Below are 25,613 nucleotides of genomic sequence, written 5' to 3' on the forward strand. Positions count from 1 at the left end.
AGCAGCAGTGAATATAGCGGCATTGAGGCAAGGAACAGCTGGACTCGTAGAAGTCGTGGCAAATGGTGCGGCCTCCGAGGTGCGTGATGGGCCTGCCCCGCCTGTCTGAACCGTGAGGCGAAGGCATGCTGGGGTGGAGATTGTGGGCTTAGAGGTTCTGGTACGGGAGCTGGGGTCAAGCGGGAGAGAACAGAGGGACGGCATGAGGGCTGAATCGTTTTGGGCTGAGACTATGCAGGTGGAAGTGGGACATGACAGGGCGCCACACAACTTGCAGGAGAGAGAAGACGGGCGGCGAAGATGGCAGTAGATTTCCTGATCGGGACTGCCCCGGAAGGTGTCTTGGTTAAATTGCCGAAGGCGAGCAGCTGCCTGAGAAGCAAACTGAATGAGGTACTGGCAGAATACGCTGCCGCCAAATCGTAACGCGAGGTTGCGATTTATAGGCTGAGGCCAGAGGGGGCGTGGAGGAGGAGTGGTCCCGCTCCTGAAATTCAGATGACATCTCCACCAAATGGCTTCCTTCATGCTTCTCCTTTATTTAATCATTTTGAGACTATTTTTACTCTCAGTTCTCTTAGCCCCCCCTCACTGGTCTTTATCCTGTGTGCATAGAGGCATTCTGTCTTTTCCCACCTTCAGTTAACCTGATCAAAACTCGGTAGAACTGAGATCAAACAAATATCAGCGGGGGAAGTTGGTTGGAGAATCACCGAGAGAAGAAAGAGAAGAAAGACTGTAAAATCAGAGCAGAGACAGAGAACAGAGACAGCTTTTAGGGTGGAAAAGTTTGACAACTCCATCGTGTGGGACCTCCAGGTAGCCATCAGTGTGAAAGCATCTGTTCAAACATTTATTTATTTATTTTTGAAATAGCCCAGTGACTCATTGCTTCTCTCCTGCACGCACCTCATGCCGTTGCTGATCAGACCCCTGGATGCTGGCTGCAGCGATCTCATCTCAACCCTGCTTGCCTGTGAAGGATTAAAGTCTTAATCCGCCAGACTGAAGCTTGCTATTAGTACCAGCAGGGCTGTGGTATTCATTGTGTTTTCTCATGCATGTGTGCATGTCTGTGTTAGCACTGCGGCGTTTGTGAGACGGATGGTGGACAGCTGCAGGTGTGTGTGTGTGAGAGATTAAAAAAATAACAGTGACCTGAGGGAAGAATGAGTTGATACAAGGGGGTAGTGCAGCAGATAAAGATGTTAGCTGGTTTAATGTTAGAGGCTTGGGTGTTCCCTGTCTACCACCTGTGCTAAAATTGAGACTGAAAACACTCCATATGTCCATGTGGGTGTGCGAGTGATTCTCTCTCTCTGTCTTCACGTGTGTGATAAAGCAAAAGAAAGTGACACACAGCATTAAAAGGTTATATTGCATTACAGTCACAGTGCGGTGCCTAATCTGTTCAGCTGTGCAGGAATAAAAACAACCAAAACAGAAAACACAGAACTATTAGCCCAGCATGTGTGATCAGTGTCATGTTGCATACACTAACCAGCCCTCCTGTGCTGTAGGTTAATGAGTAGTGATGGAGGGATTAAATAAGCTGAATGTCTCTCACACACACACAGAGCACCACCTGCCTACCTCGTCAGTTTCCATCTCTTGCCTCACTAATGTGTTGTCTGCTCTGTTAGATGGCATAAAGGACTGGCCAAAGTGTTTGCTTGTTTTAGCAGCTCCCTCAGGCACACACAACCCAATGAGCTGCTTCTCAAGGACAAACTTTGAGGCTGGAGATGCAAACAAGCCTGATGATATTTTATTCTCTGAACTCTCACCTTGTCTGAATTATACTGCATGAGTTTTGTTGGAACAGTTACACTTTTCAAAGGCAGTTTTAAACTCTCACATCTATTTATGTACTTGTGACGCAGTCCAAAGTTTGTCCAGCTGTTCAGTGTTACTAAGATTTATTACTGTCCTTCCCACCGGCGAGTTTTCCTCTTTTATGTGTGGCTTTAAATAGTAATTCAAACATCTGGTTCAACCTACAATGACTCTTCTTTTTTACATAGCCCATATCTTCCAGTAGTAAACAGCAGTAAACTATAGGAAGCAATAAGACCATCAGTTATTGAATTATAAGATTAGTTCAAGTAAAATATTTATAAAAAATCAATTTCACTCTGACGGCACCTTCTTCGTCGACCGTCCAATTTGCAGCGCAAACAGGCTCACCTCATCAGAACAGCACAGAGATGTTTGTGTTTTTTGATAAATCAGGTAACGTGAAATATTCTGTCTTGCTGTGTTTTCTTTAAAGCCACTAGTTTGGTCTTATTTACACATAAAACACAAGCTGACTGCAAAATTTGAGTCTGAATTGGAGCTCGAGTTCAGATGTGTTGGTGAAGGTAATTCCGGGGAGAACCGCGCCCCCTGTTGCGCGTGAAGCGGTCAGGGTAGGAAGCATGGAGGATAGCATCTCCTCAGTGTCCTTGAATTACACACTGTGTAAAAGGTAGCGGACAACAAAAGCCACCCGATGCCCGCATTTCTGCTGAAATGCCCCCTTTGTGTATTCTGGAACTTGCACACAGTCGCCTTTTCCCGGTCACTTGTGTACCTGCTGTCACCTTTACGCACACTTGAACTTGGGTAAGCTATCCACGGTCTTCTCTGTTGCGCACCACAGCGCCGACTCCCTCCTCCCGTGCTCTTCCTCCTCCTCCTCCTCCTCCTGCAGCACCGCTCCGTGAGCTGTAACGGGACACTTTCAGTGCTCCAAACCTTTACTCGCTTCCCATCAACGGTATGTTCAGACTGTCTGCGCGCCTTCCATCGGAGTGGATGACGCCGGAAAGGCGTCCCTGTGATTGTGACATGTGGTGGCTGGTGATGACCGCTGACTCCCTGACGTGGCGTTGAATGATCGGAGGAATTGAGAGGGGACATTGAGGGATTTTACTCAAAATCGATCCGGCCGTCTGAAATGAGCGCGGAGCTGAGGACGGTAAGGTGTGCTCATAAGTTGTATCGACGTCTGCAGGGGTTTTGTTTGTAGTTTTTATATTTGTCTGAAGTTGTAATGAAATACAAGTCTCTTTTTATCTCGCCAACACTGTAACACAGAGGAGGACAAATGATCACACTTTGTGTTTGAGAGTTTTATTTGGAACTAAGTGTATCCAAAATATGAAGTTGTTTCGAATCAATTGTAAGATTACGGTCTTTAAAATGTCCTTCAAACCACATTTGACTTTCGGGGTCGTATTATTATTATTATTATTATTATTATTATTATTATTATTATTATTATTATTATTATTATTATTATTTTCTTTTCTGCAAAAATCCTCCAAACGAGAGTTGGTTATATGATCGTAATTACGCGACAGATTTAACCGAGTTTAATTGGATATCTATTCGAGATAAGGGCGTAAAAATGTTTCCCAGTGTGTGCTTTTGCAAGTTGGGGAGAGAGAGATTTTCCTGCTGAACATAAAGCATCCCTGCCTCTCCAGCAGCTCCTGACAAACGCAGTCACTGTTGACTGACTATGAATATAACATAAGCTCCCTGAATGAATGCTGCATGCAGCACAGCCACTTAATAGAAAACTCCCAGAGTCAAGAATCTAAAAAACAAAACAGAATTGTACGTATTCTCATTTTAATACAACTTTAACTTTTAGTCAGTTTCATAAGTTAATTGGAGGATTCCTAAATGTCACAATGTTCAATAAAACTCCGCTTACTGAATTCTAAAGAAAATGCACAACAATAGGAATTTCATTTTAACTGACTGACCATCTAACCTATTGGATTTGTGTCTATTGTTGCACCAAAATTAGCTGATAGTAACAGTGTAAGCGCTTCCTTCAATTAACTTTACAGTAGGAAAAAAGAGGGAACTTCCATTAGGACTACAGATCAGTTAACTACAGTTTATCATTCTCTCCTCTTCCTGTGCGGTGGAAATGAAATACCAGCACCTTGACAGAACTGATTTATTGGTTCCTCAATAACAGGATCTTATCCTCCTGCATCTGAAGCACCGAAGCACTTGGGTACGATCCAGTTCGTCCAAGTGTCATTCACACATTCAATAAGCCTGTATGTACTTTACATGAATACTAAGCAGAACAATGACAATACTGCAGTGTTAGTGTTGGTGGTCCTGGGTAGAAAACTGTGAAATTTAAATTAGGATTATCTAAACTGTTGGGACATTTGAAGAAATGTCACTGTAGCATTTTATTCACACCAAAAGCTGCCAAGAGAAAAGTGGAGGACAGCCAAATATAAGGCAGCTGTATTGTTAGTAACAGGATACAAAAACAAACTACAGAGGATTATCTGAGTGTTTGTTGAATTCAATTAAATGTCAAATAACACAATAAGAGGGCTCACATTGAAATCAGAGTATTAACTATAACTCTTTAAAGCTCTGACACAACTCACCATTCTGGGCAACTTTAACAGCTAACAGTGCCAGTAAGTTTCAGGGAAGTTGTTTTGCCAACGGCAAACATTTTGGACCTTGCGCTGTGCAACAGACACTGAAGCACACGGCCAGTAACGTACTCTGAGTGTGAATCATACCGTGAACCTGAACGTTCTTTTCTTCTGTTAGTCTTTCATTTTTAACAGATCATTTTTCTCTCAATGTGAACATGAGCAAAAAATTCCTCGCCTATGCATTCAGCAACGGGCCATTTATAGCAGTACAGCAAGTGTGACTGTCTTCTTTCTCATTGAAAAGAAGTGAAAGAGGAGGGAGGAGCTTCTAGCACTGCAGTCTCCTTTAGGTTTCTCAGTCTTTCCTATTCTTGCTCTGTGTTGTCGTATATGCCTTAATCTCAGTCCATCCTTGCTTCGTTCTAACAGTTCTCTCTCTGTCTCTCTTTCAGTTGCCTGCATGATGCCACCACGGGTTTAGACCCTCCCTAATCCTGTTGTGGTGACACAGAGGATCTTCCTCAGTTCCCCAAACACCCCAGCACTGCAAATTTGGCTCCTTACCTCATGCAGCTCATTCTCTGCAGCTATCAGCCAGTGATCAGTCCTCTTATTCAGGCTTGCCTTTGCTAGACTGGCTTCAGAACAGGATTACCCACTGATTTGATGTTGAAGTCTGGTACACAGACTCAGTCTGCTGTGGACCTCTTACCTCATGACGCTCTGTTGGTTGGGGACCAAAAAAAGGAAAACAGCACTGCACCTTTTCTTTCTTCTGTTTTCCTACGGTAGCAGGAAAACTTTTTCAGATCTGTAAATCAGAAAAACTGATGTTTATTGAGACTGAAAAGTTTCAGAGGGCACTGTCTGCAGACTCTCTCTGTATTTGCTATCTGGTCTGAGCTGTCCACTCTCCAATCGAAGCACAGTGCTCTGTGAATGCTGCCATGCCCATCATCAGCAATGCCAACCATGACTTCAGCAATCTGTCCGTCAGTGATGACAGCAGTCTCGACCACATATTCACTGAGATCCCAGAGACTGAGACTATCAAGGTATGAACACGATTGCTGGTAAATTTAATGGTTAGGGAAGATTTATATTAAACAAGTTCTCAAATCGTATAACAATGATCACCGTTTCATTCTTTGTGCTATAGGGTGTGTACTACCAAAGAGCTCAGTTCATCCGTCGGCCAGAGGACCTCTTGTCCATCGACCATGCTTCCTTGGCAGTGATCAATGTCGGGGGAAACCGCTACACCTTCCCCTGGAGCACACTGGAGCAATTTCCCCTCACACGACTTGGCCGCCTCTGTGGCTGCAGGTCACCTGAGGACATCGCCAGCATCTGTGACGACTACGATGAAGCCCGCAAGGAGTTCTTCTTCGACCGCTCACCATCCGCCTTTAGGGTTATCCTCAACTTCTTGGCTGCAGGGAAACTCCGACTGCTACGAGAGATGTGCATCCTCTCCCTGCACGATGAGCTGACCTACTGGGGCGTGGAGATGGCGTACATGGAGCGCTGCTGCAAGAGGAAGATGTACACGCGCATCGAGGAAGTGCACGAGAAAGAGAGGCGTCGGCAGGAGCGCAGGCAGAAAAACGCCATGCAGCGGGAGACAGTGGAGGAAACACAATACAGAAAAGTGATGAACTGGCTAAGAGATATGGTAGAAAACCCACAGTCAGGCTTACCTGGGAAGATCTTTGCCTGCCTGTCGGTGATCATGGTTGCCGTGACTGTTGTCAGTTTATGTATCAGCACGATGCCAGACCTCAGAGAGGAAGAGGACAGGGTGAGTGGCCAACAGTGCTGATTGTGACCATTTTGATTTAGGTTCAGTCATAGTCTTTGGGTTTTAGTCATGATGTAGGCATCTAAATTCTTTTAGTTTTAGTGTAGTTTTAGTCAACTAAATATGGTAAGAGTACAGTACACCAGATCTAAAGTTGAATCAGCTGACAAAAATGGAAAGTGTAAAGGTTTCTTGTGTTTTTCCTTGACATTGAATGTGAAATGTGCCCATATTTCCACTCTTCCTCCCATGCATTGATATTTTATCACGTTGTCGTGAGACAGGGAGCATGGATGCTAGTTCCTGTCTCCTGCAGAACTTAATTAGTTCTGATTGGATCTCGTCTCTCCAGAATATTTTCATCTCATTTTTATTCACTCACAAAAGGGTCAGTACATTTCAGCCTGTTATTTTTGGTCGTTGAGGAAAATGACTGGCCAGTGAAATCAACACTGGTGACCAAGCGTGTGTTGGCCTGCTGCAAGCGTAGCTATTAGCAGCAGAAGATTCAGAAACCAAGTCAGATTAGTACAAAAGAGCCATAAATGACAATTTTGTAGAGAGAGTCCTAAAGCGATTTATCATGTGAGTGATCGTGACTGCTTAGAATGAAGGCTCATCAAGACATAATCACTAGCACTTCCTTTATTTCCTGGAAACTAACATTAAATGTGTTTAATGGAGATATTTGGTTAATAAACATTTTGCCATTGCTGCAGCTCAGGTGTGGAGATTAGTGGTGGTGATAGATTCCATTATAAAGTCCAGATGATCCCTAAACCCAGGCTATACGCTGGCCCTTTGCAAGTCGGGGTCTGTGCACACATAATTGCATGTTTATGAATAATTGCTTTTAACTGTTTTTATATCACTCCACTCTGGATTGAAGGACAACAAAAAACAAGAGCGAGAACATCTTAGACAAATGCTGATGTTGCAAAAGTGAAAATTCTAAACTATAAAACTCGCTGTCATCTTATCCTCCTCAATATTCTGGGGGGACGCTGCAGTGTCGGTGTGTGATCTGTCTACCCGTAGCAGCACAGAATAATTAAGCCGGAGCTGCTCACTGAGGCCTGTCCAGTATCTGAATAATGAAATGAGCGTGCTGTATGTGACAACGTAGACGGACTCACACACGCGTGCATCAACAGACACGCTGTAAAAAACACATATATGCACTACCACTGCACACAGAATAGCCCATCCACTGAAACTGATACAGCGCTCTCTGAATTATGCACACATTTACTCTTTTGTCTCATGTTGGCTCATGACTAACGTCTGACAGCAGCATGTCCCCCATTCAGGACTTGATCATTTTTCATACGCCGGGTGTCCTTGAAGTAGACCTGTCAGGCTAGTTCCCAGCTCCACATTCTTATTCTAGAGCAGCTCAGTACAATTCACAACTGGGCAGCTGTGGCTCAGGTGGTAGGGCAGGTTGCCTACCAATTAGAAGGACAGTGCATCGATCTCTGGCTCTTCCAGCCCACATCCAAAGTATCCTTGGGCAAGTTGGTGAAATCAGAGTTGCCCCCTGTGTTAGAAAGTTCTTAGGCAAAGTTCTGCATGGATGTATGTGTGACTGGGTGAATGAGACTTGTAATAGAAAGCTCCACTATGGCACTACATGAGTACCAGTCCAATTACAGTTCAAAATAATCCCTGCATATCAGGTTCAGGTGTACAATAAAGCAACTTTAACCGAGTATCAGGCTCAAGACAGTACATATGTACGTATGTATGTAAGTTGACACACCTGTTCAATGGAAACTCCTCAAGAAGTGTACAGCAGCATCTCTGTATTGATTTTGATACGAGCAGTCACAGGCAGCCAAAAGATCGAGTGCAGGGAGGGGGTGGTGTTACTGGAGAAGGCCGACAGCAGAATACTTGATGAGTTGTAAAGGCTGAAGAGAGGATTTTGAGAGTCCTGCCAAGAGGAGTCCAGTAGTTAGTGAGAGTCATAGGAACACAGATGGACAAGAGCTTTGGCTCGGGAGTGGATCGAGTCTCCTGGTCTGCTGCTATGCATTCGATATGGACCTTTTAGAGCATGTGATAGATCAAACCTATTACTATTGTCCTAAGTGGAAATATGCAGTGGCTTCAGTTGCTGCTGTAGCTTTATTTTCTATGCAGTGATGACAGTGAAAGGTCCAGCAGAAACGAATGAGAAATGCAGCAGGATTTAAAAGCAAGCAGAGATTGAATAGCATAACATTTCTGATGTGTAGTATTACAGTAGCATTTTTATGTAAATGGTAAATGAAGTTTTCCTGCTTGATATTCACCTCAGGTAAGCACAGCTGCACTGACGGAGACATTGAAAGGCTGCACGCAGCCTTCCCTCGTACACACGCACTTGCAATTACCACGCCGTATTGATTCCTGGTGTAACAGTGTTTCCAGCCAGTGCAAAGTTTTGTGAAACTCTTTCTAGGAGTTAGTGTAACTAGGAGTGTTTGTCTCGATGCCCTGAGGCAGCAGTGTGGGTTATCAGGTCATCTGAGATTTGTATGATTGTGTCTGACATCTCACACCTTTGGGAGGATGTTGTGGGACGTAAGGACATTTAGGTGTATGCGTTCACTCAGGCATGTGTTTGCATGTCTGCGCTCATTCCTAGAAAGAGGATGGCAGTTCCATCTACAAGTAAACAAATCCATCTGCCGCTTTCATGTTTTTCCCTCTGCATGCTCCGGAGGTTCAGACTATTCAGCTGCATTGAACTCCATCTGCAGCGTCCAGCTAGCAAGCAGCGGCAGGGTTCCTGTCATCTTTAATTCACGTAGTCCTGCCGTTTGTCTCTCTGTTCTGTTATGTGCCGGAGTGGGCTGAAATTCCCTCGTCCACTCATAATTCATCCACCTTCTCTGCCTGTTTCTGTTTGGCTAAGGCATGTGAAGGAGAGATAGCGTAAAGTAAAGATGGATTGTGGACTAGGTGGCTGAATAGAGTGAAGGAGAAAAGGAGAGACAGAGAAAGAATGTGCTTTAGGGAGATAAGAGAGGAAGTTTCTGGTAGAAAAAACCCGGCAAGAAACATTACTTAATTTTTCTCCTCTGATTGCTCCCCTTTGTCCGTGTAATGTGTTTCTCTCTGTCCTCAGCTGATCTCGTCTATCAAGCAGTATACCACTAGGAGCTAACAGCTCAGCTCCAGTCCCACTGATAACCACTCTTTCATCCTTCTGTCTCCTGCTGTGGGTGTGCATGTATCTCTGCTTTGTATTATGTAAAAACTTTCAATGTGATTCTGAAATCAATGTCATTTCTGCAGGATGTTTGTAATTGTGACACTTTGACAGAAAGCACAAAAACGCAAGTGGATGCAAGAAACCTTCATATGATTCAACAATGCATCTTTGATCATGCCGAAAAACACCGAACAAGAGTTGAGCTTCATGCCTCGTATACAAATGATGCCAACAGCAGCTTTTGGACTAAAGATAATAAATTGATCTTTTATCAAAGAACATATTGTAGGCAGTGTTGGGAAGATTAGTTTTAAAATGTATTCCACTACAGATTACAGATTACATGCCCCAAAATTTATTTTGTAACGTATTCTGTTACGTTACTCAATGAGAGTAACGTATTCTGAATACTTTGGATTACTTAATATATTATCATGCTGTTTACAACTACATGAATGTACTATTGCTGTGTGATTTATTACGATTACTGAAGGTCCGCGGCGCCGAACCGTAGTAAAGGGACCTCTGGCTAATATGTCGGGTTCGTGTCGGGCTCGTAGCCGAAAACTAGCTTTACTTTGTTGTCTGGGTCAAGTTTTAGACAGAGAGAGGCGTTGAAAGGCTGCTCCAACGGAACTTATTGTTTCGGAGGAAAACATGAACACAGTGTACAGTCGAGTCTTAATAGCTTACTTACAACTGGGCTCGTCAGGCACTCTTCTTGGCTGAAGTGGTTATTATTATATTTACATGCTTCCAGCTCCCGTTTCTGCTCGGTGACAGCTTTTCCACTCTCCTTCTTCTCCCTCCTCGCGCTCACAGACCCATAACGTGTATGGCAGTCCATTCCCCCTGCAGCACGGACTACACTGCCCATCAGGCTACATGCTTTAGGGCTATGCCTGTAGCATTCTGCCTATTAGCTTAGCACAACAAAAACAACAAAAAGGCGCTCGCTCACCAGGAAACACACAAAGAGAGCGTTACCCTGTAACCATGGCAACCGTAACGCTGCCGCCTGGAACAACAGAATAAACAAAACCCAAACAGTCCTGACCCGCGACAATATGAAACAGGAAAGTACCGCCGTGTAATCCGTTTATTTCAACAAAGTAACTGTATTCTGAATACCACCTTTTTAAACGGTAACTGTAACGGAATACAGTTACTCATATTTTGTATTTTAAATACGTAACGGCGGTACATGTACTCCGTTACTCCCCAACACTTATTGTAGGTACATAAAGGCAAGGTGTGATTTGAAGCACTGCTCCCCGTGCAGCTGGTATTTTTTGATTGCTCTGTGGAGGTCTTCCTTTCGACCTTGTGAGCTTGCTCTTGTGTGTTCGCAAAGTCACCGTGGACCTTAAACTTGCACAGAGAGACAGAGAAACAGCCTGAACTGTGATGACTGCTCTTGTGGCCACTCCTCAAACCCTAATTACCAGATCTGAGTCCTTATGACTTTCTCCTCTCCCAAAGGGTCAGTGCTGTAACACATCAGAGGAGATCCAAGCCTGTCATAAATGCACAAGTGCTTGTACCCGAACATGGAGCGATCTAAAAATAGCATTTGCACCATAAGAGTTGCAAAGTTATGGTAAATGGCCTGTATTTATATAGCGCTTTACTAGTCCCTAAGGACCCCAAAGCGCTTTACACATCCAGTCACCCACACACTGGTGATGGCAGCTACATTGTAGCCACAGCTGCTCTGGGGCGCACTGACAGAGGTGAGGCTGCCGGACACTGGCGCCACTGGGCCCTCTGACCACCACCAGTAGGCAACAGGTGAAGTGTCTTGCCCATGGACACAACGACCAAGACTGTCCAAGCCGGAGCTCGAACCGGCAACCTTCCGACTACAAGGCGACCTCCCAACTCTTGAGCCACGATCGCCCTTCCCCAAGGAGACTCTTTGAAGGGCAGATCATCCAAATTTAAATGAAATATCTTTTTGTCAGTTTCAGAATTTTATAATTTTGCATATTTTGCCAAGGAGTAACAAGAAGTGTTATAACATTAATACCAAACTAGGTCTTTCTCTGTTATATAACTTGTGCACATTACACAATTAACACGTTTTTTTTAAGTCTTTAACAAAGAAAATCAAAAGGATTCATATGAAGATGATCATTCAAAGATTAAAAAAAATACTATCAATATATGATTAGTGATTAGTCAGCCACCTAATATCTATATTAGTAAGTGGTCCTGGATTATAATACATTTTCTTTGACCCATTTCTTTTCTTGGCCCATTAAAGTCTAAAGATGCTTGTGTGTGAAATACCTTATAGTAAGTTGAAATGAAAGTGATTTGTTTAATACATCAAAGGCTCCTGTACCTACCTAATAGTACCCAAGATCCATACTATTTCAGGGCTGTTATTAGACTAAGCATGTAATAGTGTTCCTGAGATCACTTATAGTAACATAACTGTGGTTCCTGGGATATTAAAAGTAGAATGAGAGGCAGAGTTTTCAGGCCCCTCTTCTGTGGAACCAGCTCTCAGTTTGGCTTGGAGAGACAGACCCCAAACTTTTACTATTAAAACTGAAAACGTTTTGAGAAAGGTTACAGTTAGGGCTGAAGCAGGTGACTCTGAACCCTCCCTTAGTTATGCCGCTATAGGCCCAAGTTTGGGGGGTTCCCAAGATTCACTGAGCATTTCTTCTGCACTTACCTACTTTTGATCTCTTCATGTTTATTTATTTGTATTTTTGCATTTAATCATTTGTTACTGTTAATCTCTGGCTCACCTGGTTCTGCTGGAGGTTTCTTCCTGTTAAAACGGTGTTTTTCTTCCCCACTGTCACCAGGTGTTTGCTCATAGGGGACATCTGATGGTTGGGTTTTCTCTGTATTGTTGTAGAGTCTTTACCTAACGATGTAAAGCACCTAGAGGTCACTGTTGTAATGGTTTAGTGCAATATAAATGCAATGAGTTGAAGTGAACTGTCAGTGACTCTTTAAAGTGAGACTGGGCTACCAAACTGCTAATGGCTCTCCAAATGAACTTACTGTACGCACAGATGGATACCAGTGTTTATTTACAGAAAGTATTTCAAACTATAGTATAGATTTAGTTAAATAAAGTTCATGGGATGTTTGATGCAGTGCTCTTGCTCAAACGTTGACAGAACTAAAAAGTTGTAGCATCATCTCACTAACTAGCTATTCACAAAAGATCTGTCGCTGCTGTCGAGAGGCTGAAAGGACAAAATAATCATTTCCTCTGATTATCACTCTCAGGTAATCCTGTTTGAGATTATAATCAAGTGTAGATTGAGAAAAAACTCGATTCACGTTATTTTTTAGGTGATATTTTTGGTGTTATTTATTCTAATAAATAACAAAGTAACAAAACTCATCTGTACCTTATGGCTCGCAGCTACAGGATGCTGTGATGTTGCCTTTACTTCTTGCTTGTGTCTTTACTTTTACTGTTTTGGATTAACCTTCACGTTCTGGTTGTGGCCCCCTAATGTAATCCCTCTGGAGTGGAAGCACTTTCTTCCATCAGTGTCACATATTGAGCTAAAAGACACGACGATCTCAGTGAATCGCTCGTTATTTTTGACGCTTGCTTATTCATGAAAACGTTTTTAGACACCAGTAATCTTCTTGAGTCAAATCTATGGTAGCAACACTCAGAAAGAGCAGCAGGTCTCAGTATATATCGATAACCTTCTTGAAATTACATGTTATTGCTCAAATGTCACAAATGAAACAAAGACGCACTTTATTTGTGCTTTCAAAGTAAAACCTGTCTGTATTCATTTTCATCCGTCTATCACAGAAATACGTTCCTGTCATTAAGTGTTGCTTGGAATTAAGTCTGTTTGATGGAGCATTTTCAGACAGCCTCGACAGATCTGCTCTCCTTTGCCTAATTCAGATGCTTTCTGGCCTGGGGAGTCATTTTATGTTCTTAATGCCATAAATTGGAGTGGGATTTGCTGTTCAATAGTTACGTCCCAGGACATCAATCACAAATATCTTGAGACTGAGGGACAGACTACGTGGCTCAAGCGCCACACTGAGCGTTCTGATTCATCCACATCTTCTCAAACAGAGACTGGTCAATAGTCCCACTGAGTTACAGAGCTGGGCTGTTGATTGCGGACGAGAAGGATTTCTTATTTTATTAGGAGATACAAAACTGACATAATGAGTCTTGTGATGTCTGAAGGAAGATAAAGTATCACTTTATGTATTTGAGAGAAGAAGGTAATAGAGGAGTAAGAGACGAGTGGTAAATATTAAAACATCTGCATTCCAATTTCTGTTTTCTCAAAGGAGCTGTTCAGTATTTAGAGGCTGTCTCAGACAAAGTGGTAAATAAGAAAGAGGAGACACACATGTGTGCGCACACATTCTCGGCACAGCAAACCTAACTCATTTCATATTATTTTGCTAGCATTTTTAGCCCCCCCACCCCTCCCCGCCCGCCGGTGAGCGTCATACGAAGCACACGTCCTTGACACTGACTGTGCATTTGCAGCACAGTCAAAAATCTATTTTTAGACATCAATTCTTAATAGCGTAGCATGTTGCATTTGATATGCTGAACTCTAAGGTCATTAAGATAAAGTTAGTTTATGTAATGGTGTGTAATCACTCTTGGAGTCCATTAAATGACCTTCTATTCATGTCATCTTCAACAGAGCCTCAGTGATGGCATAATAACCTAAAAGCAATTACTGTCAGTAATCCTTCCACATCTAAATTATGGGCAGCACTGAAGATCATTCATTAATAATACGATCACATAGCTGCCTTTAAGAATGGCATCTCATGTTTGACAGGTGATGGGTCAACCCAGTATCACAGCAAAACGTGTAATAGACACGCGAGTCCACCGTGTCCTTTTCACGCTTTGCCTCTCCAAATCTGAAATGGACACGCATGCAGAAATTGCATTACCAGCAGGGGGAGATGATATACTTAAAGTTAGTGTTTTAATTCCAGGATCCTTAATCGTTAGAATCGAGTAAGCTAGGTGGCTAATATGTATAATGTCTGTTTAATGCATGATTATTTTCATGTTGGCTTGATACTGCAGATTACCGAAACTTACTGCAACGTCTGCATCTGTGAAATGGACACAGTGGACCGGTGTGTTGTGATATGAATGGGTACATATTGTAGCGCTGACCTGCTATGGAACAGGTAGCATCTCATGTAATCTATGAGACAGGTTTACATATAATATAGTAAATAAAACAATAGAAATAAGAAACGATTGGCCAGGAAAGAGTATAACATTTACTGGTTGTCAGAGATCCAAGCGTCTGAAACCAAAAACACGCTTTTGCCTGAGTCTGGATCCTTATCTGGCATTTTATGTCCAGCTTCACTGAAAACCAGTATTGGCTGTGATTACATCTCAGAAGAATTACTGGCCTCCTGCTTCTGTGCTAAATTCCATTATGTGAATCAACAAAGACATTTTTTGTCTGTGAGGGGGGAGTTGTGATTTGGAGACCAACATTTTTGACTATCTGGACTCGGAAGCATGAATGAATTCCCCCTGCAGCTCAGAGCAGCAGTGACAGCGATCTGATAAGTTTTGTGTGAGCATAATGTAACTAAAGGCTCCCCCTGCATGTAATTTAGCTTAAGATGATTTACTTGCACACCTGAGATGTGAAACATAATGTAATAGATGCACAGAATTAACACGAAGGCTAGTGTGCATGTGTGTGCACACGTGTGTGTGTGTGTGTACTCTCTCTGTCATTGGCCAAATTCAGAAGACAAAGCACTGTCATCAGTCATAAGCTTGTTTGTGTGTTTAACAACAGAGGCACAAAATTAAGCATGCGTGCTTTGTGTGTGATGATTCCCCCCCTTCATTAAATTCACACAAAGAGAGCATAAATAGGTGCTGGTGTGTAAAGTTGGTTGCCTCAGCAGGATGCGAGTCTGCCAGTTACTCAGGGTTACTATACTTAAGTAACTAAGTAAGACTTTAGAGAAGCAGGTGGCTGCAGATTAGAGGGAATGAAATAGAGGCCGGAGAAGTAGGAAAAAGAGGTGGCTAAGTCGGCGGTTTGTGTACACGCACTGTCCTTTTAAAATGGCAGACATTAGATCTTTTCTAAACTTGCAGACCTTCAGACCACAAGAAGGTCTGCAGTTACAGTACATGCTAATAATCAGATTCCACTGCAGCTGGAATAATTGTAGCAACACTTTGAGTTAGCATGCATATGCATTTCCTTGTTTGTTTCCCCGGGCATGTATGTACTCTGAACGTATCAGTTCCAAGCAGATTCCACGCCTGTTACGGCCTATCTGCTTATGAGCTGCATTCCCTCCGTCGGATGTGCCGCATGGCTGCCAAGTGGGATTATTGAGAGAACAGCAAAGCATGAGGTGTTTATCCTGTCCATGCCAGAGTGGGATCGCACAGCATAGATAAGTACAGCAAAGCACGGGAGCCATTCCTCAACCTTTGTCTCCTGTAACACATTTTAAATTCAAATTCTGCTTTTTAATTCAAAGTGTCTCACCCGATGTTGCCAGTTTATGAATTTTAAAATCACTTGATGCTTTTGTGATGACCTTTAAAAAGAAATGAAAGACATGCAACAAAGATGCATCACACACACTTCCATAAATGTCAAGTAGCCTTCACATTCGTGCTGTGCTCAAAAGGTGAATGAGAACAAATATAGAACATACTGGACATGAACTTCCTCCTATAAATTAATATTTTGACATCTACAAGTTAAAATGCATTTGAGAGTTGCATCATATGAATCTCTGTAAACTGTATACATACTTATAGCAACAGGTAAAGATGCACAGAGTCCCTGAGTGTGATCTGGTAATACAAATATAAGAGCAAGCTGCATAAAAAAATAAGCTGACTATTCAAAGATTAAAGTGGTAATTAGAGAAAGAGTATTTTCCCCGTTTCATATGTTCCAAATATCTAATATCTGCCATGAGCCCGCCTCCATCTTTGCTTTCTATTTTAAATTTTTGTCCGGTGCATTTTCTTCTGAATATGCCTGCTTTTGTCTAAATGCAGCAAAAGCTGATTAATGAAAATGCAAAATATTTGCTTGTGTTTTGTCTGTTTAAAAGAATTTGTCAGCTTTTCTTCAGCTGCAGTGTGTTGAGCTTTCAAACTATTGAGCTATAAAATTAGTCTGAAAATATTTAGTAATTTTCACAGATCATTTCAATATAAAAAGCTAAAAATCTATTTATTAGCAGAGTCTCAAATATGACTTTAAATCTTGTGAATAGAAGCTTATTTTCCCAAATACAAAAACACAATAATGACCTTAAATGCTTCAAATTTCTTTCCCCTGAGTGATTTTGCTTCATTTGAGTTTTCAATAATTCGGTTTTAAAGTGATTTGGCAACTTGGTATCACCTTCTTTACAACAGTATTTTAAATGGTTTGTAAATAACAGGACATAGCACAGCCTACAACTGTAAGCAAAAGGAAGTTGGTCTTAAACGTGCAGCACAGTGTCTGTGCTTTATGGCCAAATATCTCCACTTAGTTCCCGTCTGTGTAAAGAACATCTCTGTGGTTTGATCAGATGGAACCTCTGCTATAGTTCTATATATTGTCTTTAGAGAGGAGAAGCCTTCTCCTGACAACCCTTCCAAACAAGCAGTACTTGTTCATTCTTTTTCTAATTGCACTGTCGCGAATGTTAACTTTTAGCATGCTAACTGGGCCTGTAGAGTCTGAGATGTGGCTCTTGGGTTTTTATTATTTTTTTGCACACTCTGACCTTGAATGACATTTTGTTGAGACACATTTATTGCCAACATGTAGTTTTCATAAAGGTGTTTACACGCACTGATGATTAATTAACCAAGGGCATTTGATCAGCAGCACCTGGCTGCTACTTCCCCTTAGCTTTCACAGGACTGCACAGAGCCCTTTGAATTCTTTCTTTTTTCCCATAACTGTAGGTAAAGGTTCTTTTTGCTTGACCTTATCTAGAACATGATTTTTGGTGAGTGTTTGATAGGATTTACCAGACCTACAGATATGATGATCATATTTGCGCATGCTAATGAAGCCACAATATTGTGAAACTGCACATGTGTGCATAACTCATATCAGCAGGTAGAGTGTTTGCCCCATAATCGGAAGGTCGGGGGTTCAAATCCATCGAACGACTACCCTGAGGCAACCCTCAGCAAGGTACCGTCCCTACACACTGCTCCCCTGATGCTGGATCGGTGGCTGCCCACTGCTTCACTGAGTGAATGCGTTAAATGCAGAGAGTAATTTCCCCACAGGGGATTAATAAGGTATACAAGGAAAAAAAAAACTACCCACATGTCTACGATGCCAAGATGGCTGCCAAATGGTAAGACTTAATTCCACGAACGAAAGCTCAGCATAATTAACAGATGCACTGCAAACAACCTTGTAACTGAGAAAACAGCTCTACTTATGCATGTAGAAAGTAATTTGTGATGTGGGACAGCTGTGGAGGCAGGAAGCACATTGGCACAGTTATGCGGTTGTGTAACAGGAGCCCACACAGCTGACACCTGGTGGACAGGTGTGGAATAACACCGGTGAGGGAAAACTCCCCAGAAAAACCAGCCGGCCCAAAAGATCAATTAAAAGTAGACAGAGTAGGATGTGGTAGAAAACCAGTTGTGACAGTGACACACAAACAAGCAGCAGATGCTTAATTTCCTGAGGTTACATACATGACATTTGCCAACTCCCTTTTCACAAGACAGCTCAGTCGTGTCGTAACAGCAGTCACTCTTTGTGTCACGCTGCATTCCCCCACACACTCAGAGTGAGCCGGTGCACACTGCAGCCAATAGTTTGCTTTTTTCTTTTCAGCTCCACGTTCTGACGAGACATTTTTATAATTTTCTTACAGATAAAAAATAAAACGCTTGCACAAAATGTTTTTGTGATCATAAAAGTTGATGTTCGTCTACTGAAGGCGTGTGTGTGTCTGTGTGCGCCCGATGTGCCTATAGTTTGATGGGACACTAAACAATTTAAAATACTGGATGAGGAACTGACATCACATTAAATTGCTTTTATAGCAGTTTGCACTGAAACTGGAGGCTACAGACAGACTTTACTAGTGTGTGTCTGTTTGTGTGCATGCAGGCATGAAAGAGAGAGTCTAACAAGCAAAAACCTTTGTTAAAATTTGTCATCTCTGCATTTGTGGATGTTTGTGTGTCCATGTGCTGCACGGACAGACAGACAGAGAGAGAATAGAGATGCAGAGTTGCAAATGGTCCCCATGGTTCAGATGTCACCTCTTCTTTTCCTCATCAACTTTGCTTGTAATCCCTTTCTCCTCTCTCCCTCTGCACCACTTAGCCACCCACTTTCCTTTCATCTATTCTTCTTTTTTCTCTCCCGTATCTCTCCGAGCCACCTTCTCACTTTCATTTTTCTCTATTGGGGTTTTCATGCATGAACAATCTCTTGGTCTTTATCAGTGATGGATAACTCTGAAGGCTTTACAGCTACTTCATATGAAGATAAAACCGTGCAACTCTATGCTGACACAAATGTCCGTGGTAAGGTGCTCAGTGTAAGGAGTCGTACTCTATAGAGAATAGCTCGCTGTTTGAGGCTCTTATTTATTACAATATATCTCAAGGATTCTTGTAATTCAATGGGTGCATATAGTCCACACGGCATATTCTACCCAGTGTGCATGCGTGCGTGTCCATATGACTAGTGAACACATTGCTCGATGTTGGCAGTTCCAGGTTAAGGACAGCTGCGTGTCTTTTGTGGTTGTCCTCGCTGTCCATCCACACACTCCTTTATTCAGCTTTTCTTTAGAGCGTTCAAAGTGAGGGCAAGGTCAGTAAAGCAGCATAGAGGAAAAGTGTTTAGTGGTGCAAAGTTTGTTCAAGGTCTGCTGCACAGTAAAGCTGACTGATGGGCAGAATCTTTGCTTTTGCTCCCATTTCCAACTGTACCTCTTGATATGCAGGACTGCAGAATCATCGTGGGAGAAGGAGCCCCAAGAGATGTAGAAGAAAGAGGAATGAAGAGTTATACGGACATACTGTGAAGGAGTCAGAGAATGAACCACAGTTTATAATCATGCAGTGGTTAGAAAAGCAAACATTCCTGAGTTGCTGTAGCAGCATGACAGTTGCGAAGAGTTGTCCTAATTATCTTTTGAACACAGTGAAAATGTGCAGCTTTATTTGATCCACACGTGAAAAAAAACATTCATAATTCAGAGATATAGAAGCTTTCTCTTGTCCAACAATAGAGACACACATTTACACTTCAAACCCACGGTACACGGAGCGACCCCACAGCCAGTAGCTGTCTGACTGCACAGGGTAGATGCTAAGCTGCCAACATTAATATAAAGCTCAACTGATGCTGACACAACAGTAACAGTATGATGGCGATGAACCAGTGCGGGGGTCAGAACGAGAAAAACACCATCACGAGCTGATTGAATGTTTCTGACCGTCTGCTTAACCATGAACACAAACACCGTGTAGCACATTGCAAGTCGTCAAAATTACGCAGTTAAAGCCAGATGTTTATTTAGAGAGACGACAGAAAAACCGTCATGCAGAAAAGCAGCTATGCTGAAGGGTCAGCAGACATTAGCTTGGATCACTTTGTATAGGTTCAATCAATTTTCCTGTTGACTCCTGGGGGAGCATAGGTCCGCAACAACACCATGCCAACGGACTCTGTTCTGGGCTGCTCTCTTTAGCTTGTATAGGTTGTAATGCTGTGATAGTTTTATGCTTATATATATTAATATTGTAGCATCTGGCTTCTCCTTGTTATTGCCGTATTCAAAACAAGGACAATTGTCAAGGTCACACAGACATTTTCAGCTGAAACCTTTTTCTCCACACTGTGTTCACATTGTAATACCAAAATAATGTATTACATAGCAAGTGTAGTATCTCAAGTTGCCTAAGATGCATACTTTACGTTTTCAAAATAGTGTCATCATACATAAGTATTAAACATTTTAGTTAATACTTAAACTGTAAGGTGTGGATGTGATCACATATAATGAGCTCTGGCTGAGTGCAGGGCTGCTTTTAGGGCACTTCAGCCAAAATATAATGATCAATATTGTCATGCATGTGTTTATTTTGTAAAACACACATCTAGTGCAAAATAGCAACTCAGTTCAGATCAGCTCGACCTTTGGGTAGAATTTTTTTGCGTCATACATATTGTTCATTTTGTCATTGAGTTCTTTTTATTCATTTACTTCGAGTTGATTTATGCCCCACATATCTGCGGGATTCTGTAGAAATACCATTTTTATCTCCGAAATATAAGGAAAGCTGCAATAATACTAATAATAATAATAATAATGTATTTTCCTCTTTGCTCATTTTAAATGTCCTTGCCATGAGAATGCCTCAGTGTTCGTTGCCCCCACTGCAGTCTTTGTCTTAATTTGACATTGGGATGTGTTAATGCAGATGATAAAACGAGACCCCCTATGAGACAGCTGTGGGGTGAATGGTGTCTGTGCTGAAATGTGCTGTTGCTGGCATTAGTTCCACAGAGTCATTCGGAGGAGATAAGGTCAGGGAGATAGTTAGTATTGTGGGAGGTTATTGTGTGCACAATTGTGTCTGTAGTTGAAAGGCAGAGAAACAGAAGTAGAAGGCTTGGAGCTCTAACACATGGTCTATTCTGCAGAGAGCGAGAGCACAAAGCTGCGATAGGCCTGAGAAAGAAAGAGCCGCGAGGAGAGGATGGTGCTTGTGTCAGACAGAACATCTACACTGTGACAGAAAGTGCCTTAAAGATTCATGCAGGGAGACCACAGAGTTAGACATCAGACAGAAAAAACACGATGAATGTCCTGAAACTGAGAAATTTAAAGGTTTATATTCAGTTAATATTTAGGTAATGATTTGCTGTGGTGTGTCTTTTCCTTTAGTTCAACAAAAATATCAAGCAATGAGTCCTTCAGACCTCTGGAGAAATCATATATAGCCATCGTGGTTCTACTTTTAACTGTGCGGGCTGCAGCTTTATTGAATACATTTTAACATGAGATGTTAAATACATCATAAATTCTCAGAAACATTATGATGCAATGACCAGCTTAAGAGCGATGTCGCTGTCGACTCAAAGGCCAAAATAAAACAAAGAGTTTTTGTGATTTTGCTGAGAAACCAAAAGAAAGCTGTAAGCCATCATGTTGCCTGCTGCATGTGGAAACTAGGATGTCTTGGCTAACATATTAACCACACTGATGTTAATGATACACTAAATGTGTTTCTGCCCTGCTCCTCCTTCTAGGAACCATTAAAGGTTCATGTTTATCACGATTGTCGGGACTAAAGTTTATTCATCTGTTTTTGAATCATGTTCAGCAACTTTTACATCATTTCTTTCCTAGAAATCCTCACATTTAGAAAGCCGTTTGGTGCAATTAGCAAATATCAAAAGCTAAACTGAGACAGTGACTGAAATCTTTAATTACTAGTCTAAAATTGGAAAACAAAAGACTGATCGATTTTAATCGATGTCTTCAGTTAACAGAGAGCTTTTTTTACTTCTTATAGTCACATAGAGACTTTAAGCCACCTGGGAGACATGAAGCCTCATACATATTGTTTTAGGCTTACAGTTTCATCACAGTGGGGGTCAGTTCCTACCATAAGATAGCAAAGAGGTCAGGCTTAATTTTATTTCCATGCAGCAAGTGAAAGATGTGGAATCTTGGGTTTGAATATTTTACTGGGTGTAAACACCATAAAACTCAGCGAAGCCTTGAAAGAAGCTGATGCTGCATTATGCTACAGTATGCAAGTCGTACTGGATGTAAATCTAAAGCAACATGAAGTTACTTAATGAATATTTGTCCATTAAAAATAATGATCAAAAGAACTACATCTGCCATGAAAGGCCTTATATATAAAACATTAACACAATACAATCAAATAAAATTAATCCTTTTCAAAAGCATTTAAACAGTTAATATTAAGACCTGTTCAAATGTAGATTGTAGAGCATAAAACCTAAAAAGTGTCTCACCAAGACAAATTTGTCCTGAACTCTGAAGAACTAAGATTCATGCCAGAGAGCTGAGAGACTGTCCTCCTTTATAGACTGGATAAACGCTGCTATTATCACTGCTAGCATCACTGCATGATGCAACCTGCACAAAGGAACATCTTTGAAAGTCACAATATCTTAGCACACATATTCCTGCACCAGCATTACAAAATATGCAGAGCCACTCTGCAGGAATGAAGCAAAAAGGCAAAACATCACAGTGGGATTAAAAAGAGTGAAAAAGGCAGAGTGGACACAAGTGATAATGCAACACGAAGTAAACAGATGTATGTGTGTATGACGGATACAACGCATAGAGAAACTTCACTTAGTGGAACGCTGAATGAATGAATGAATGAATGAATGAATGCAGGCTTTAATGCAGAAGGAGAGCAGTGTGAGGGGCGAGCACAGAATGAAGAATGAGAGGGGAGGGAGTTCGAAGAGGGCGATACAGGAGGAAAGAAGAATAAATGATGAGAAGGTGGAGATGGAGGCAGAGGGATGAAGGAGAGGCTTGCAGGAGGATAAAAAAGTTGTGAGATAGAAGGGAAATGAATGAGACAGTGCAGATAAAAGCAGAGAGTGAGCAATGGGAAACGTGGGGAGAAATGGGGGGGAGGCTGATGAAAGGAGTGTCACAGAGAAGACATAAACAGCGTCTGTCTTAATAATGCGGTCTCACATTCAGCCTGTGTAAAAACCAAATAACTCATAACATTATGAAAAACTGATGATTCCCCATCATCGGGGCGCAAAGTCTCCTCTTCACAGAGGGGATACTTTAGCATATTTCTCACTTACTACAGTCAGAAACCGACAACAAAGTGTTGCCTGAAGAAACTGCGCTTCTAAGAGAAACATTGTAGCAAATACTCAGAACAACATATATTCAAAGTCACATGACAAAGAGCTGTCCTGGCTGCGAGGAATATATCTGCGTGATGGCACAAGTGTGTGAAAACGAGGGTCAGTCAGCAGCAGTGTCATGTACACACACACACCCCACTCCCACTATTCTTTTAGAGGAGTTTTTTATTATTGCATTGCTCTTCGTTGACACTGTCGTTGGAGGGCACACAAGTTTGATTGCGTTTTGTCGCCACTCCCATGGAGGATTAATCCTTGAGGTCTTCCCAAATGCAATAATTGATCGATCACGTCACTTTATAACCCACCAGTGCAGCTGCAGTAGCTTTAGTATGCTGACCGAATGTAACTTATGATTAATTAATGAATACCAAAGACGATTATCTGACCTCTGAATCTTCTCCCTGTGCTTTTCTCACCATCTGTCTTACTCCCTGTCAATTCTCGCTTCTCTTATCCTCGATTTCTCTGCCTTGCCTTCTCTTCCACCTCAGGGCGAGTGTTCATCTAAGTGCTACAACATGTTCATCATAGAGACGGTGTGTGTGGCCTGGTTCTCCCTGGAGTTCATCTTGCGGTTCATTCAAGCTCAGAGCAAGCTGGACTTTCTCCGCGGGCCGCTCAACATCATCGACGCTATGGCCATCCTGCCCTACTACGTTTCCTTGGTGGTGACAGAGAAAGACCCAGAGCTGGAACACGAGAGGCCGGGAGGAGGTAAGGGCTACCTGGACAAGCTAGGCCTGGTTTTGAGGATCCTGCGAGCGCTGAGAATTCTCTACGTGATGAGGCTGGCTCGCCACTCTCTCGGCCTGCAGACGCTGGGGCTGACGGTGCGACGCAGCACCCGGGAGTTTGGCCTTCTGTTGCTTTTTCTCTGCGTCGCTGTCACCCTCTTCTCCCCGCTGGTGCACTTGGCTGAGAGCGAGCTCACAGGTACCCATGACTTCACCAGCATTCCCGCCTCCTACTGGTGGGCCATTATCTCCATGACGACAGTGGGATATGGCGATATGGTGCCCAGATCCATTCCGGGACAGGTGGTAGCACTGAGCAGCATCCTCAGTGGCATTCTCATCATGGCCTTCCCTGCTACTTCCATCTTCCACATGTTCTCCCGCTCCTACCAAGAGCTCAAGATGGAGCATGACCGATTGTTCAAAGAGGAGTGCGTGGCTGCCGCTGCAGCTGCTGCTGCCAGTGGGGAGCCACAGGAGGCGGGAGGTGAAGGAGGCGGTGAGAACTCGGCTCCACCTAAAATGCATCTAGACAATGATAATGTGCACTCGCTGGAATCTCTGGCTCTGTTAGGGAAAGGTGGCGAAGCTGCTGGAAATAATAATCACAGCCTTCCGGCAGCAGCTTTCTGAGCTGCATTTGCACAGACTGACCTCTAAGATGTGACTGTGCAGTATACGATGAAAGTACTGTTTCCAAAAGGCCTCACTATCTACACAGCTCTGAGGGCATCTGCATTGTTTGGATAAAAAGAGATTAAGCAAACATTACGCATTTCTTTTGCTCTTCAAGGATTTCATAAGGAGTAAAAGTGTCCGCGCTGAGAGACACACAACCCTTTAAATCGGATGATTTTGTCCGACCAGAAAGCCTCTGCAGCAATATTAGTAAACGGCTGCGTCCATAAACATGCAATATTCAATCCAAAGTTGCTTTTCCTCCCACTGTGAAAATACTGACTGTAACTTTTAGTTTCATTCTCATTACTTTTTAATCTGTTGCCTACAGTATGACCTCAGTGTGTTTCGTACTGTATACTAGCTTGAAGCCATGCTATAGCAAATTGATTGTCTCATATATGATACGATTCATCTCTCTTGTGTATATTTCTACGCTTGGACTGAAATGGTTTCTCCATTCTCAAATATAAACTCCAGGTAAACGATTAAGAAATTGCATAATTATTCCAAATGTTTCTAAATCAGTGACAAAAGAAACGGACATGGAGGAAAAAAAGGTGTTTTTATTTGAATGAAGACGAGCGTGAGTGAGAGAGAGTGAGCACTAAAACCATGAAATGTACTTTGCAACGCTCCAAATAAAAGCTCTCCTAGTAATCTGAGAGAAATCCGTTTTCTGGTCTGTATTTTTTTTCCTTGGTGCGATGGTCTAATCTCTGCTCATCTGGGATGCTCAATCAGAGTCCTACTGCTGAACATTTACTCTGAGAAGAAGAAACAGAAACAGCTGCCGCTGCCAGACAGAGAAGTATTCTGTGAATTCTGTGGCAATCCGCTTCTTACATCACCTTCTCGTTTTCATGC

The 25,613-nt window shown here is 42.4% G+C and overlaps 1 protein-coding gene across 2 annotated transcripts; it reads left to right on the plus strand.

The window, feature by feature from the left end:
• kcng4a (potassium voltage-gated channel, subfamily G, member 4a) lies at positions 1–25,374 on the plus strand. 2 transcript variants are annotated; one of them, XM_085411592.1, is made up of 4 exons: positions 1–2,962; positions 4,862–5,464; positions 5,569–6,210; positions 23,826–25,374. In XM_085411592.1, exons 2-4 carry the CDS (start codon positions 5,357–5,359, stop codon positions 24,699–24,701), a joined length of 1,626 nt encoding a protein of 541 aa, XP_085267718.1. In that variant the 5' UTR covers positions 1–2,962; positions 4,862–5,356; the 3' UTR covers positions 24,702–25,374. The 2 variants fall into 2 exon arrangements, with proteins under 2 accessions (XP_085267718.1, XP_085267719.1); XM_085411593.1 differs by having other exon boundaries at positions 1–5,464.
• Positions 25,375–25,613: the final 239 nt, after the last annotated feature.

This window comes from Rhamphochromis longiceps, linkage group LG7 (genome assembly GCF_057381845.1).
Source record: "Rhamphochromis longiceps isolate RC_006_pf linkage group LG7, R_longiceps_female_GT1.1, whole genome shotgun sequence".
Classification (NCBI taxonomy): domain Eukaryota; kingdom Metazoa; phylum Chordata; class Actinopteri; order Cichliformes; family Cichlidae; genus Rhamphochromis; species Rhamphochromis longiceps.

What these genes read in the sequence shown, in the direction of transcription:
- kcng4a (XM_085411593.1), top strand. Translation starts at nt 5,357, where the DNA reads ATGCCCATCATCAGCAATGCCAACCATGACTTCAGCAATCTGTCCGTC. An exon ending in CAGAGACTGAGACTATCAAG is followed by an intron (nt 5,465 to 5,568) that starts GTATGAACACGA and finishes TTTGTGCTATAG; the next exon opens with GGTGTGTACTACCAAAGAGC. An exon ending in TCAGAGAGGAAGAGGACAGG is followed by an intron (nt 6,211 to 23,825) that starts GTGAGTGGCCAA and finishes CTTCCACCTCAG; the next exon opens with GGCGAGTGTTCATCTAAGTG.